The sequence below is a fragment of the Anopheles arabiensis genome, chromosome 2 (genome assembly GCF_016920715.1).
Source record: "Anopheles arabiensis isolate DONGOLA chromosome 2, AaraD3, whole genome shotgun sequence".
NCBI classification, from domain to species: domain Eukaryota; kingdom Metazoa; phylum Arthropoda; class Insecta; order Diptera; family Culicidae; genus Anopheles; species Anopheles arabiensis.
Genome location: NC_053517.1, coordinates 2941364 through 2957063, shown reverse-complemented (window position 1 = coordinate 2957063; position 15700 = coordinate 2941364). Strand labels below are relative to the sequence as shown.

At 44.6% G+C, this 15700-nt stretch overlaps 1 protein-coding gene across 6 annotated transcripts in view; it reads left to right on the top strand.

The window, feature by feature from the left end:
• The window catches only part of LOC120898748 (box A-binding factor), a 104955-nt gene that overhangs the window by 22210 nt on the left and 67045 nt on the right, over positions 1–15700 (top strand). For all 6 annotated transcript variants that reach the window (XM_040305019.1, XM_040305021.1, XM_040305020.1 and 3 more), the window contains one exon: positions 14749–14760. In XM_040305019.1, the coding sequence (XP_040160953.1) occupies positions 14749–14760 (12 nt within the window). The remainder of the gene's footprint in view (positions 1–14748; positions 14761–15700) is intronic.

The following is a 15700-nucleotide window of genomic DNA, read 5'->3' as shown; positions in this document are numbered from 1 at the left end:
TGTGTTGCGCAAACAACGGGCAATAAAAATAAAAACCCCCGAAAAACACATTCCATCAATCAGAGAGTAGCGCCATCGTTTGCGTTAGTCGATCGCTACTACCAAAATAACACCGACAAGAGGCACACGATGGGGCCGATTTGATCCTTTCGCTGTTGGAAGATGATCATTATGCTACGCCGAGATATAGCCCACGCGACCGTCCGAAAGTGTTTTGTGTTTGTCTTTTCCCATCCACATCCCCCGTGTGTTTTATGACTCATCGATTTGTTTTGAATCGATCGCGTTCGTGCGCTTGACACAGCGCGCAGGAAATGCATTGCGTGCGTGCGTGCGTGCAGTTGCATCACTTTCCTCCGCGCGGATCGCGCTTCTCGCGTGCACACACACCCACACACGCGTTGTCACCGTTGTTTGGGTCGACCTTTTTTCATTGTGCTTGAATTTATCGCCAGCGGACGATCGATTACTAGCTTTCTCTTCATTGCATCGAATGTCCATCGGCAAGACGTCAATTTTACAATCACTTTTGATGCCTGTGTGTGTGTATGTGTGTGTGTCCATTCCAACTTCCACTCGCTTTTTTGCGCACTTACCGAGGGGTGCAGAAGGTTGGGTGGGATTGTGTTCTGACACACACACACACCCTCACAACGGCAACGGGGCGTGGTTGGGGGTGGTAATCTCTTAATACTTATCCGAATTTATTGCTGCTGCAACAGCGCCGTCGATCGGCTTCGGTGGGCGCACTAAAACCCCATTCCGTCCACTTATTCGATTGGTTTCTTCTCGTTTAGCTCGCGGGAAGCTCGGAGCCGGCGTGCATTCGATCGGTTCTTGGCGTGGTTTTGACACGCCCAACCGCGCGGCGACTTCACTGCACAAACTATCGGCGATGGTGGCGCGGCATATTGTGCTAATTTAATTATCTCTTCAAATCGGACACGTCGCGGAATGGACCAAAGCCGCCCGATTGGATCGCTGGGGTCCATCGACAATGGTCGTCTGGCTCCATTTCGATTATCTGCTATTTATTTGGTGTCTGCAAACGTAGAGATTCCTTTCCGCGGTGGAAGCCATCGGAACCGACATTCGTTTACATTGGCTTACGGACGGGCGAGGAATGGATTAGGGATGGATCGATAGGATTGGATAAATATAGAGCCAATGCTCTGATGATTGCATTCGAATGGATCCATCCCCGCGCTCTGTCGTGCTTAAACCGTAAGCTACGATACAGTTCAATAAAAATAGTGGCAGAAGGCAAAACAAATGCATTTAAATCTCGATCCTAATGAGCTTCGCTGCACTAATCGCCATTAACAAACAAAAACAAATAAAAAAAGGAACCCAATTCCTTCGTTCTCTCATTCGCTTGTCCCGATTCCTGTGCAAACCATTGTGATATGAATATTCATCGCCGTTCAAATCTATTGCATGGCCCGCGCAGTTTAATGTAATATTTATAAAACTCACCTGCGGAAAACAACGTGAAGGCGCACTGAATTTAAATTAAATGTTACCCTCCTCTTCGACGCCTGCCAGCCAGCAGCTCACGGTTCAGCAGCGCAACATGTAACGGGTAGAGTAACCACGTGTGGTGGCTCGCTCGGTAACGGTTCATCGTTAGCGGATCTTCACAGTGGTAGATTGTTGGATAAATTTATGCGCACCAATTTAGGCTCATGGGTGTCGCCTTCCATCCCACCTTCCTCGCCAAAGGTGTGCGTGAAGTAATGTTCCGGTCTAAAAATGACGTCATCTCGCCGCTTCCAGGAATCGTTCGCCGCGTGGCTGACCTACTTCCTGCTCGCGGTGGTGGCTTTTTTTAGTTGTTATCCTGCTTTTTTCGTTGCTCTGCCGCTAGAGGACAAGGTTGGAAAACAAATTACATTAAGAGACATACTCACGCACACCCCTCTTGACTGACCGGTGGTAGTTATCAGTAAAATTTTTGCTAGTTTCGCAACGACAGTGTTGTGTGAGCGAACGACACTAATTATGTTGGATTAGCTAACGCGCGCTGTGCAGGGCTAATATTCATGAGTGCTCCTCATGCCGGTATTGGTGGAAGAGAGGGAAAAAAGTACACACCAGCAAACCATTTGTGAAACTATTTACGAGGAAATGGTGTGCCATCGTCCATAAATATGGATATTATTGCACGGCACGATGAATATATTGTTATGCGTTTTTTTATGGTAGAATTGGAATGTTCTGTTTTTGGGTGTGAAAAGGGAAAGCAAATGAAAATTAAAATTGTCCGTGGATCGTCGAGGTAGTTAAATGGTGCATTCTTATAAACAAATATAGTTAATTAAAAATCCCAAAATTAACAATGAGTGCAAACAATACATATTGACGTCATTTGTCAAACAGTGTCGTCTTGCTTTTGTCATTGTCCATGGGATTTTGACGAATATTTTGCCATGTCATGCGTATCTAACCATGATAAACATCAGGTATTTTGCCCGTCTTGATAAGATAACGTCTACAAACAGCTGTTCGGAAAAAGATACGAAACAAGTAAGCGTTAGCTGATACATGTCAATGTCAATTAGTAACAGAACCTTTACAATCTCTTTCGAGCTTACCCTGTGTGTCATTCGCCAATGAAGCACGGAATGAAACATTTGCATTTTCTCTGGTCAGCTGTTTAGCCTTTAGCTGTGTACCGCTGTATGTCTCTTGCCTGCCTGGAGTAAAGAAAGAGACGCATAAATGTAATTGCAGACGTAAATTGGACCAAGCATAATACGTGCTGCGCATACACGCGTGCTTCTTCCTTCCTTCTGGGCGGTCGATATTGAAGGAGAAACCCTGGCCAGAAGGTACCGGCGACACTAAACGTTCGCCTGAAGTGTCTGACCAGTGGGCATACAATTTTCGCTTCACCCAACCAAAAGTTTTCCAATGTCCGCATGTGCACGTGAGGTCACGAACTGTCTGTGTTGCGTTTGCACACTTACGTCACCGGTCCGGAATGTCGTCAATGTTTCACTGTTTCCCCCGAGATATACATTGCCTCATTGTGTGTTTGTGTGCGTGTGTGTGTGTGTCGTTGAGTCATAAAACTTTTCTTCCGATTTTCAGCGACAATTTTCATCACGGGTAGTAAGCATCATTGAACTATGAATATCCGAGCACGTGCCGGGTCGGCCCGTTTAGATATGAGAAAAGTATTTATATAGCGCCTGCCGGGCAGAGCAAAGATCCGCAAAGAAGACATTCTGAATTTCCTGTCGCCACGGTGTCTGGTTGAAGAGAGGAGCATCGTCGACTGCTACGGCGCTAGGGAGGGGTTAGCGAACCTTTAAGAATGTGTTATAAAATACGAGCGAAGATGATGGTGAGCTTGCGGATGCAAATCACGTCCAGTCGTTGAGTCGTTGAGTTGATTGCGGTTTGGCAAAAGGCACACGGCCAATCTGCCCGCTTCCTCGCATGCACGTCACACTAGATGACCCGCCGCAAGGCTGTTTTTGGTGTGCCGCCGATAGGAGGTTGGCGAAAGAATATGATATATACGGTACGTGGCGAGCGGTTTTGCCGACGTGGAACTCACACAATCGTGCAGGCAGGAGGCCTCGACATTGTCGCGGGCGGCATTTTGGAAAGCAATCGATGAAGTGGAGGAGACACGCGTATATTGGATTCGCCGCAGCCGCCGCCGTCGTCGTCGTCGGTCGTTGGCGAAGCCTTAAAGTTTACCGATAGGATCAGGCTAATCGTAATGGGGCCGGTTAGGGTATATGCGGCTGCGCCTCGGTATTGGTCGGTTTACAGGAAGCTATCTTACTCTTTATTCTACGCTTGTTTTTCGTTGGCTGAACGTGTACGTAATTGGCGTGCATGGCGTGAAACGGTCGGCGGATAGCAGCGATGCAGGGGGCGCGGGATATTACATCATCTATAAAATGGCAAAGTCCGAGTGGCAAAAGTATGGTTTATTTGGGGGCAATGACTGAAGGCGGGCTTTGATGCTCAATGACAACACTCATTGCTTCATAAGCCGCTTGTTTGCAGCTTGTTTCGAACTGTTTGCGATCGGAAGCTAGTCGTGAAACTCGGTACAAAGATTTTCAGTCACGTGTGTTTCTTTTCTGTTTAACAAAAAAAGCTGGTGAAAGTTAAACTTCAATGAGAACCGAATCGAAAGATACGGACGATCGAAATGGAAATGCAGCGCAAATGTGCCCCATGTACTCAATTGTATGCTATTTTGCTAAACTTTACACAGACACACCGCCTTCCCACCCGTCCCCGCTCGCTTCCTTGCGAAAGAAACTGAAACACGCATGACATACAAACCGTGGCCTGAACCATGTTTGGCATTTTGTGTTTGAAGTCACTCTGCTGCACGGCATGTTTCTGTTTCTCTCAGATTTTTGTTTTGGTTGAGAGTGGACTAGGCCATCTTTTGGAAAGGAGGAAATAGTAATACACCAGCACACACACACACGTACACACAATTTACGAATGGGTCAAATTTCTTTCCCACCGACGCCACTCGGTACAGAACTGCATTGATACTTTCGTTGTTTGAGCCGCAAACAGAAGTCGCACGGACGGCAAGGTCTCTCCACCACTTCAACACTCTTTCCGAACATGGCACGGCTTTCTCGAGTGCGTTGCTTTTACATGTAACCTTGTACACACGGCGATTAGGATGCATATCTTCGGACCGGCCCAATAAAGTCATTGCGGAAAGCGTGCATTTTCATTTCTTGCCGACTTTGTTTGGGAGGTGGTATGATGCGCTGTTGCGCTCCACTAGCCGGCGGGGGACTGTTGATAATCATGATGAATTGATTGAGGGGAAATTTTCGGCCAAGAAAGGAACCGCCTAAATTGAGGTGTTCCACAAAGCGCGAAAGCAAATGGGAGAAGATGAAAGAGATTCAGATGACTGAAGGCGATACAATGTGGTTGGTTTGCATTTGATGAACTGATGGTTTGCGTTTGATGGTTTTCAATAAGTTATATTCATTCCCATGAAGTTTGTGAGGTTCGTGTTTTTGGCACTTTTATAGGCAACTCGACGTACAGAAAAGCAAACCAAAATATCTTCGCTAAGTCGCTAGACAATAGCTCCTTACCATAAAGAAGCTGTTTCGGAAATTTGATTTTCAGTCCTTTGAATGCGGTTCTGGTGAAATTGTTTTTCGCGTCGTTTGGATCTTCTGGCAGTATTTTGTACATCATCCGCGCACAGTAAGACGATATCCTGATGTTTTGGGGTTTGTTGTTTTGTGGCAATATAAACATTTCCAATTTACCTGGCGCAGGATTATTGAAACCAGCAAGAAATGTGAAGAAATACTCTCCCTCAGCTGTGTGCAGTATCACAACAGGGTAGAGGAGGGAGTAGCAATGGTTGTTAACCTTGCCGATATCTTCTCCCGTGTATACTTGTGCGTACATCAGCAATACTCCAATCTTGTAGCATCAACGCAGATTTTGCCTTACTCGTTGCTCGCAGCGAAAGATGCAAATTTAATACTTTTGCCGGCATCTCTGGAGCTCTCGGGGCACTGAAGATTAACCTTGGATGGATTATGTTGCGAATGAACCTTCGCGGCGAACTTAAAATACTAACGGCTGCTGGGTCGTCGAGAGGGACGGCTGGTCGGTGATGTTGGCGCAATGCTGGTTTGCGAATACGGTGAATATTATAGCAGAAGCGTCGAAAGGGCAAATGGCGTGTCGTTTAGACTCTTCTTTGTTTTTTCAAATTGCAAAATGAAGATTTAAAACTGTACTCCGTGGTGTGGACTGTTTGTAAATTGCAGAAATGCGTTCAGTTTTCTCGGGATTATTTATGATTTGGCAAACAAAAGCGACACGCTGTTGTGCGTGGTGCCAAATATGCTGCTCGAGCTGCTAAAATGGGGCGTTAAAAATAGCAGTTGGCACACGGGTATCGATCAATGACCTTGCGAAATTCCATAGCCAGCCAGCATAGCATAGCATAGAGCCCTACCCTAACATAAATCATGTGCTGCTGTACATGACATTGTTATGAGCTCCTTTTGTGCTGTCCTGCGCGAAAAGTTGTGTCACGTGAAATAAATCCCTCGCCGTGGAAAGCCAATAAACGGAACCTCCATCACGCTAGGGACTAGCTGTGGCTCAAAGTGGAATGTTATTGGACTGATAATTAGAGCCCCATAATTATAGCACTTTTTAATCAATGCGGCTTTGCGGAGGTTTGTTGTGATGTTGTTGTGACTAAGCCACTACCTATACATAGTCAGCTGGGTGTGTGTGTGTATTTTAAACGACCATCACTACTCTAACACATGCTTACAGCTGTCAGACACACAAGCATGTGATGGACGGTGACGTCATTTTTATTTCAGACGAATGATACTACTGTGGCTCATGCGTGTAATGGGCCGTGCTAGTAAACTGCAGTTTCTGGTTGTTGGATGTGTGCTTTTATGTCTTTTCTATCCCTTTTGCCACCGTTCGAGTATTTGTGTGGGTTTGGAGCGTATGGCACACACAAGCAGCCGTGTCCTTGGAATTAGATTATACCGTGCGTGCCGTGGCACAAAATGATTTCCGTCGATTGTGTCATGATGTTGCGTCAATGTATAGGGCCCTTTTGGTAGAAAAAAGGTTGGCATATGGCACAGACGAGATGTATTTAAATTAGCTTTGTTTACCTTTTCCATAATGTGTCTTCCTAGCATAAAACATCTTAAACGATATGTTATAATTAAAACGCTCACAAGCTGCGTGCGATTCAGGTTATTCCACTGCAATACAACACACCTCAATAATCACCCTAATGTCACCAAGAGATGGACTGCACCGGCATGTGTCGTCCTATTGCTGCTGTCATAAAATGTCCCATCACGTCACCGTTTGGCTTGCATATGTGTGTGTGTGTGTGTGTGTGTAAACCCCCGAACCGATCTGTTTAAAAATAAACCATCGAACCCGCGGGCAGACAGTCAGACAGACTGACGGGGCGGGAGTCTCTATCGTAAGCGCGACACTGTCCACCGATAATGTGCCGCTTCGTTGAAGGAAACTCGGTGGAAAAACTTCCTCACCTTCGTTCGCCGTGGAGCGATCGGAATTTACGGAAATCGGCTGCATTACGGCCGCCAGCCGTAAAGCCGGGCGGAAAAAGACGAACAGCTCGAGGTTTTCCTGCTCCTCCACGCTGCTTGTTTTCCACACGCTACTTTCACTCCTTGGAGCAGCGCAGCAGCAGCACGTACGAGTTGCCGGTTGAGTATGTGAATTTTCCAAACCCCGTCGTTGCTTTCTGGCAAGGCGGGGGGATGTATGTCGTCGTCGTTGCACACTTTTCGGCTTTCTTTTGTTTGCAGTGCGCCGCGCGCTGTTCCACTTTTCCAACCGCGCATGGGCATGGGACATGGACGGGTGGTGTGAACGGGCGTGTGGAAATATTGGAACCTCTGCTTGTGGGGTGTTGGCTCGGCTTGGTTTGCATGTGCATGCTTTGGGAAAAATATTATTTTAGTACCGCCAGTGTGTACGCTCTCTCTGCTCGTCGAAATGTGACAAAGGAAGTCTAGAGAGAAAGAGAAAGAGCATCGAGGTGTAGCAGTGTGTGGAGGTCTTCTGGCAGTTGAGCTATATATAGTTCCGTTTTGTGAGTGCATGCGGTGGGTTGCAGCGGTGCAGTTGCATGCCGGAATGCGCCACCATGTGCTGGGGCGCGTTACGATTTAGACCGTGCGTGTAAGTGTTGGTGCACTCCTTTGGTCCGAAGCAACGCATAGAACATCTTGCTCTCTCTCTCTGCTTGTGGTATAAAGATGCTCGAATCAAATTATGTTTGGTCATGGTAACGCTGGAGCAGTAGTAGCCAGACTTTTTACTCTAAAACGTGTGACTCGACGACCATAAAATGAATGCAAGAGAATGTCATAGAACCAACGTGCCAGCGAAAACAGGAACGATAGCACCCGGAAGCTTTGTGATATGTCGGTAAAAAAAAGTTCTAGAAGCTCCAATTAGCACATAACCACGCACACGTGTCATAATAACGAGAGGCAGCCACTTGAATACGGCCGTGATTTTGCGCCCGCATTCGATAATGCACTCGAAAAGCGCCCAGAGAGGCACGTTGCGAACGATTAGCCGCTAATCGTGGGAAGGCATTGGCATTGAACAAGGCCTGGGTAAACAATTTAAGGTAAACAATGTTTTGTGTGACATGCGAAGCGAAGAGTGGTTACAGTTATAAACAAATCCAGTTCTATTGCTTTTGCTGGGCTCATCCTCCATCAGACCGACGTCAATAGAAGAGAGGAGAGCATGACATCATAATCCGAAGGAAAATTGCGCACACACCATGAAGAGCACCTCAATCGCATTGCGCGTACCCATCCATGCGCATCGCGTTCACCTAGCTCGCGTGAAATGTACCACGTACACACAGCGTCTTTATGTGTGTTCCCCACAAACCTGTGTGTGTGTGTTGGTAGCAGTCAGAGCAATGATCACATTTAGAGATTAGATGCTGATGTTCGACGTCAGGCGATGTGGCGTACCTCTTTTTGTAGGTGTGAGTCCACTTCCGCTGTAGTGTTTCTGTTGCCGCATCTACACGTACATGGCAGCTCACGGACCGCACCAATATCGAAACTGCGTCACTTTGTTCCGTTGTGTGCTGGTAGCAGAACCTTTCTGTGGAGTGGCAACACCGGGCGAGAAGGTACATGTCGTCGTCGGTCAGCTCGATTTGATGTGCGGAGAGGCGAAATAAATACAATTAAACTGTCCGCTCCTATCTTGCGTGGGTGAAATTGTGTCACTTTGTGTGTCTTCGTTGTGTGGAGAAAGAAAAGTAGCTGGGTGCCATGGGGAGGAGTGAAACGGGACAAGCTCTGTAATGGCTAGACTAAATACTAACGGCGAACGGGCGACGTTTCGTTGTCAGTGCTACAACGGGGTTGCCTCAAGACGACAGGTGATGTGTCCTGGTGTGTCAGTCGGCCAATTGACGACACATGAGCACAGAACAACGACACGCGGGCGCTTCCTGCGGGTATGGTGGTTGTTAGTAGAGTGTTTTTTGTGTGTGGGTGTGCAAAAAACAAAAATAAAACAAAAGAATAGCGCAAACATGGCGGTTAAAAAGAGGGGCAGTAGTGGGAGCTAGGCAAGCGCCAGACAGGGTTGACCGAGATTTGAAACTGAATGAACAAAGCCGGTCGATGATGGCGGAACGATTTTGTGCAAACGTACTCGGAGCTCCCCTTGGGCGTGGCGTGGTCATGGCCATTGCTGCTCGTTATGCTGGTTTTGTAGAAGGTTTGAAGCACGCTGCACAGTACTGCTGCTAACGTCAACACAACAGAGCATTCTAACTTTTGTCCGATCTCACGGTTCGTCATACTATTTCCTAGTTGAATCTTTTTTTTGTTGAGGTTGTGGCCTTTTGGCTGTTTTGAGCAGAGCAATGGACGGGCATCCCGCTTAAATGCAGACGCCCTAGGTACGTTTCAATTGCTCTAGACATTAAACGGCGTGCCTCCGCCTTGTGCCATTGTTCAGGTGTTCGTAAAATTCGCACTCCCCTTGTCGTAGTACAGAACCCGGCCCCCTACTACTACAATTTATGTTGACCCTTTTGAACCGAATGATTGAATTGGGTGAATGAAACGAATGGTGCGAAATGTAGACGAATATGAGACGCTGTACTATTCCTGCGCAACATAGCTCCCTGCCCCAACGGACAGAAGCTGTCCGCAAAGCAAGAGTTCCCGACGGAAGAGGAGGTTAAATGGGACCAGGTTTGCTGGAATTGCTTGTAGCCCGAAGTTACTGCGTGACGGTTCAGCGACTGATCTACGTCCGTCACTGTCACTGGGAAGCATGGGATTTCGGTACGGTCGGTAGCGAACGTACCTATTTCTTTTGGCGTACAGTCCATTGAAACTGTAAATCGATAAATTTTCACTTCCCGACATTCCATCGTCTAGCCTGGGTCAGAGCCTAAACCCACGGGTGTGTGTGTCAGTGGTCGTATCCGACGTGCCGTCATTCACCAGCGACTTGCCAAGGTATATGGAGTAGTTTTTTTCCCACTACCTTTCCGGCACATTGGAAAAGGTCCATATAATTTCTCCCGCAACACCCCCCCCCCCCTACATGCTTTCCTCTGCGGCTCATTTCGTGTTGTGCAGGACTTTTGCCAAGTCGGTCGGAATCACACCTCACCAAATGGGTTCGTCTGGATGAGAGGGACGCGACTGTGATGGTGGTGTGGAGCAAGCGGTGCATTATAATTTGATAGTTTGCAGTCTTCCCATCTCCACCCCGCTCCCTGTGGGTTGGGGTTATTTATTGTTAGCCCCTTACCGGAAGCCGGGGAAAATAAAAATAGACTATCCGCTTTCCTGTCTTCCGCTTCGAGTGGTCGGCGCCACCCAGCAGTCTGTGTGCCGCACAGCGTTAATAATTTGCGTAGCAGCAGCTCTTTTGCCACATGGGGGTCGGTGAGGGTAGAAAGCGCCCGCCCAGTAGTGTTTCAATGTTGGCTCAGAAGAAAGGGGCAAATCAACGTGCCTATTGCCGAAAATCCCAACCCCCTGATGGGTGAACTTGCAAATTAAGTCGTACATCTTCGGTGGAGTCCGTCCATGCTTTTGCCAACCGGTGAGCCACCGGGCTCGCAGTTGCGTGCCACGAGGCTTTGGAAGTGTTTCGTTTTGCTTCTTTTAGGTTGGCGTTGGTTCAAGATTGTAAGATTGTGGCACGTATAATGTGCCGGAGGACGGTTCGTGTGCCTTTCTGGTCGGATGAAAGCTTTGCACTGAAAGGTGTGAAAAAGGTTAGCAGCTTTTGGCACTCTGGAAGACGTTAATCAAGGATAGGGTCTCGAAGTGAAAAGTATGCTCTTCTTCTTGGCTGATTTGTTTTGTTCTTTGATGTGGGCTCGTTTGTAGTGTTTGCGCTGTTCTGAAACTCGTTATGAAATTGTAATAACCAATTTGTATACAAATCAATATTAATGATTTTGTTTTTTTTCTTTTCGTTTTAGGTAAGTCCATGGAATTTGATTTAGATGCGATTCTGCGATATGAATTTGGATCAATTCGGAATGAAAATGTTGCCCACTAATGGATTCGATTTAAAGCAAAGAGATGCTGTGATTACGTTGAAAGTAGAATTAATCGAAATAAGTGAATACAAGCATGGGAAACATCTTAGAAAGTTGAAGAATGAATAAAATCAAATTAAAAAAAATACGAAACGTAGGTAAATTTAAGACAAGATAAGTGAAGCACAGCTATTATTTTTAGATGAGTAGAATCCAATGCTATCCAGTCATTTTACATGCATAACTGGTTTACTGGTTTATGATATCAGAATGGCGGAGGACATCTAATCGTGTTATAGTTTCGTCTCTTAGTCGCGTTCTGCGGTAAAATAAGTCTGTGAAAACTATACAAGACGAGTAAGAATGGATAGGTTATTAAACCAATACGAATATTAGTTATAGACAGGTCATGAAACAATACGGCAGGAACGAAATGTATAAACACAGCTTAGAAAACTGGTACAATTAGCTACATCATACTTTTATGCTTGGTTTGGTATTGCATTAAAATAGATGTATTACTATTTTGCGTATGTAGTTAGTAGGGTTATTAAAATGAGATACAAAGGATGAGCTTATACTTTCCTACCTATAAATGTTTGGTTCTCAAACTAATAGACGAGATATACGCTATATATAGTTCACGCTCGATGATTCGTAATTTTAATAAACAAAATCATGAGATGAAGTGTGTTCGATAAAAAACAAAAACATGAAATTTGATTAAAACGATAAATATTTTTCTTTTTTTACATAAAAGCTTTCTTTTGTGATAATGCATGATAGATAATAATTAACCCATGGACAGAGACAACAATAAGAAGTTTACAAAACACATTAAAAAGTCATTCGATAATCCGCACACGATCAAGTGGATTATCGAGCGTGAATTGTATACTGGGTGCACTTAAATCAATAACAGTTGAATCATCATCTTGGTACGATAACGGAGAACTTTAGATTTACTGGACATGATTAAGTTAACACCAGGCTAAGACGATCTTGATGTGATCTATTTGATACAGTAGATAGATCCTATACCCGGGTAGCTCATTACGCCAACAAAAGAATATGGATCATATGAAAACACATTAGAATCAAAAATGAAATAAAATTCAGGAAAGATGTTCAAAGTGAGGATTCCTCTAAAAAGTCCACTTAATCTGGAGCTCAGAAGTTTAATATTTTTGTCGACAGTGCACTCGAAAAGGAATAGGTTTTATGAATATTAGTGCATATTTTAAATATTTGTAGTAGGAAACGAAGTATCTAGGATCTAGAAATAGATAGTTGGGCGTTTTTGAAAAAAGCTGTGATAACGTAACGTCGATTCATATTGGTATCGTTTACATTTGCTCATGCTTGATGCGTATACCATGAGTTGAGTGAAGTATTTATGTACAATTCTGGTATAGACGCAACTGATCCTACAAGGCCTTGCGGTATAGATTCATTTTCATCTATAAATTGGCCTCATGTAACTTAACTTCACTATCTGGTTGCGTGTCTAAAAGTCTAGATCGGTATGGTGGCGTAAATTGTAATAGATGCTAGTACACACCCTACAGTTTGTAATGATATGTATGTTTGAAGTATATAAAAAGAATCATATCAGAAAAATAGTGTTTAGAACATTCAAAAGGCCATTGACATTTGAAGCAATTGTAGACAAAGATAATTGACTCAAATGTGATTGTTAGTAGATCCTTTTGCCTCAGCTCACGGTTGCCACTGAAGAAGTCAATTTATAGCTAGCTTAAACTGAAATGACATGCATTTTTTCTCCGATTTGCCTCTCATATTTGCTATACTGATTATAATTTAAGTACCACAGTCATAGTATGCCCATTATTACAATGCTTTAATCTATGGTTATATCGTTGTAGTGGAGGTTACGTATAAAGATTTTCAAAATTTGATAATATCCCTCTGTAAAAATCCGTGTAATTGGTTTACGTATTTCTGATCCATTCAGCTTATCGAATGAATGTTGATAGATTTTTCATTAATATTTTGACACGGAATTAAAAACTGTCGAAAGTAATTTGCCGCCTATCATAACAACTCGTCTATTATGTGATCCTTTCTAAAAAGCTTTCGTTGTCATTAATGTGGCATTTTTGTGACATAATTGAGACAATAAATGTACAAGGCAAATTAGATACAGATAGCTGCAATCAAGCAACCGTTATGTGTCTTGATTAGTATTGGATTATGGAAGTGTTAGGCTCGATTTACTTCAGAAAGCTTGGAAAAAATCTGAGAAAGCAAGTTTTTCCCATGTGCAAACGTTGAATACTACTACTGCTGACTTGTAGAAAATGGTTTTTTTAAACATACCCGCAAGACTTGATAATTTCTGCTGTCGAGAGCACACGGCATAAATATCAAGCCTTCTTTTTCGACATTACGGCACACCTTCGTGATGTGTGTGGCGTTCAGCGAAACTAACTTCTTCTGCGCAAGCACTGCGAAACTGCGGCGAGTGTATGTACACTTGCCGACAGCTGTCAGAGACGATTATCATTATTTGCAAGTTTTCTATTACCTACAAGTGTTTGTCAGTCAGTAACTCCCTTAATGGTAGAAACTTCACGCATGAGTGCAACATTAGATGGCTTTCGGAAAAGGTGCAGTTTTCCCGCAGGCTCGGAAGATGCTAATGCGAAAGATAAACTGGCAACGGCATGAAAACTGGATTTGTCTCGCATTAGGACTACAGGTTGTTAGTTACGTTTGCGGCATATTACCGGCGATATATGAAAGTATTTATGTACTTTTAATTTGACAGTAACCGTACAATACTTATATTCTGATGTAGAAGGGTAATTGAAGAAACAATGGTATTACGATTTTATTAAAAGGAGCTATTGAAAAAACGCGAATGCTTAGCAAGAGGATGAATGTTATGTAAATATGTGATAATCAGTAGGATCTATTATCACCTGCAGTGCTTCGGCTGTTCGGCTGTGCTTCGGCTCTAACTAAACTAGGAAAAGGTACCTAATCGGATACGGCAGACGGAACGTCTTTGAGTAGCTCTTTTTCCCCTGTCGGCGATTTCCCAACAGCTTACGAAACGTCGTTACACCATTTACACCTGAATGAAGTCAAATTAGATATGCACTTCAAAGTAGCTACCTAGCCGCATACCCGTCACGATGATGGTGCATTTCTTGTTTGTCACGTGCTTTGCAGCCGCATGTCAAAACCGGCTTTTTAGCAGTCAGTGCCGCTTCTAGTCGTAGTTGCAGCACCGGTGAGAGTTACACGCAGAGGATAAAACTGACTTTCGGTGTCGAGTATGTGTCGAATGCGATTAGCATCCTCGGTGGGCAGGGCTCCATTTGACGTGGATCTTTATTTTAGCCGTAGTGTTGCATTCCATCGCCTGGTTAAAGTGAGCCGCTCAGCTAGTTGTTAAGTATGTTTAGAGATAGGACGTACGAAGCAAATTAATCTGAGAGCCGTTTAATAATATCCGCGATAGATTATTTCTGATTGTATGACAGGTGATAGAGGTTTTGACTGAAATATGAATATTATGAGTGGCGTTAGGAATTAAAATAGATAACTAATGTATTCTCAAGCAATACGACTTGACAGTTACTACTCGATGTTAAAATACTAAATATCTTCTTTTCTTTTCGTTGCAGGTACAATAGAAGGTAAGTTAGAGAAAGATCTTCGCTCAGCACAATCCAGGTTGATGAATGAATAAATAAACATTTTCGCGGTACAAGGCGCAAACGTGTGCTGACAGAAAGATGCCGTCTCAAAGATATGGAGAAAGTCGTTAAATTAAACGATGATCATCATTCGCAGGCAGTACGCTGTAGGGGTCGCCTCGAGCCACAGCTTCGAATGAGATGAAAATCAATCATCAACGAATCGGGCAACTATACGCTTCCTTTGATGTTCCGTTTTGGACGTCGGTTCGTTTTTCCGCCACATAAACGACGGGGCCAAAGCAAAAGCGTATCCATATGATAGCTAGCCCCAAAAATTTCCGCACTGTCTGACGTCGCGCTATTGCCTTTCTATCATCATCCGCTTGTTTTGGCTCGGCAAATTCGTTTGTTGCACGGTAGCCTAATTTTGCGGAAGCCTTTACCTATCCCGAATGGAGACCTCCGGCGACGATAGCGCGTAGTCGCCGCCAGTCTGTTCGAATGGAATCCTTTTTATTGGGAGTGTGCGGATGTTTTGATTGCCGAAACGGCGTCGAGGGTAGGGGAAAGCGAACCTCTTTGCGTCATTTATTTTGCACCGAGCAAAGCCCACTGGTCGACCGCTTAATTCGTGACCCTTGAACATGGTTAACTTGAGAAAGCGATCGTTACATCGGAGTGATTTTTCACATGAGTCTCACATTCGATTTCTTTGATCGAAAAGTGGCGGGGCCGCGCCTGGGGTTTTAACGTGTTGACGCTTCCGTCTTATTATGCTGCGTTACGTGATATCCGTCCTAGGTGGAGCTTAGTGAGCGATATTGTGCAGTAGAGTGGTCGTTGTGCGTGCTGTTTTGGTACAGCGGGTACTTTTTGCATCTTTTCGGTCGGATGTACATATGGTGCAAATTATCATAACTCGTACATCTCGCAACCG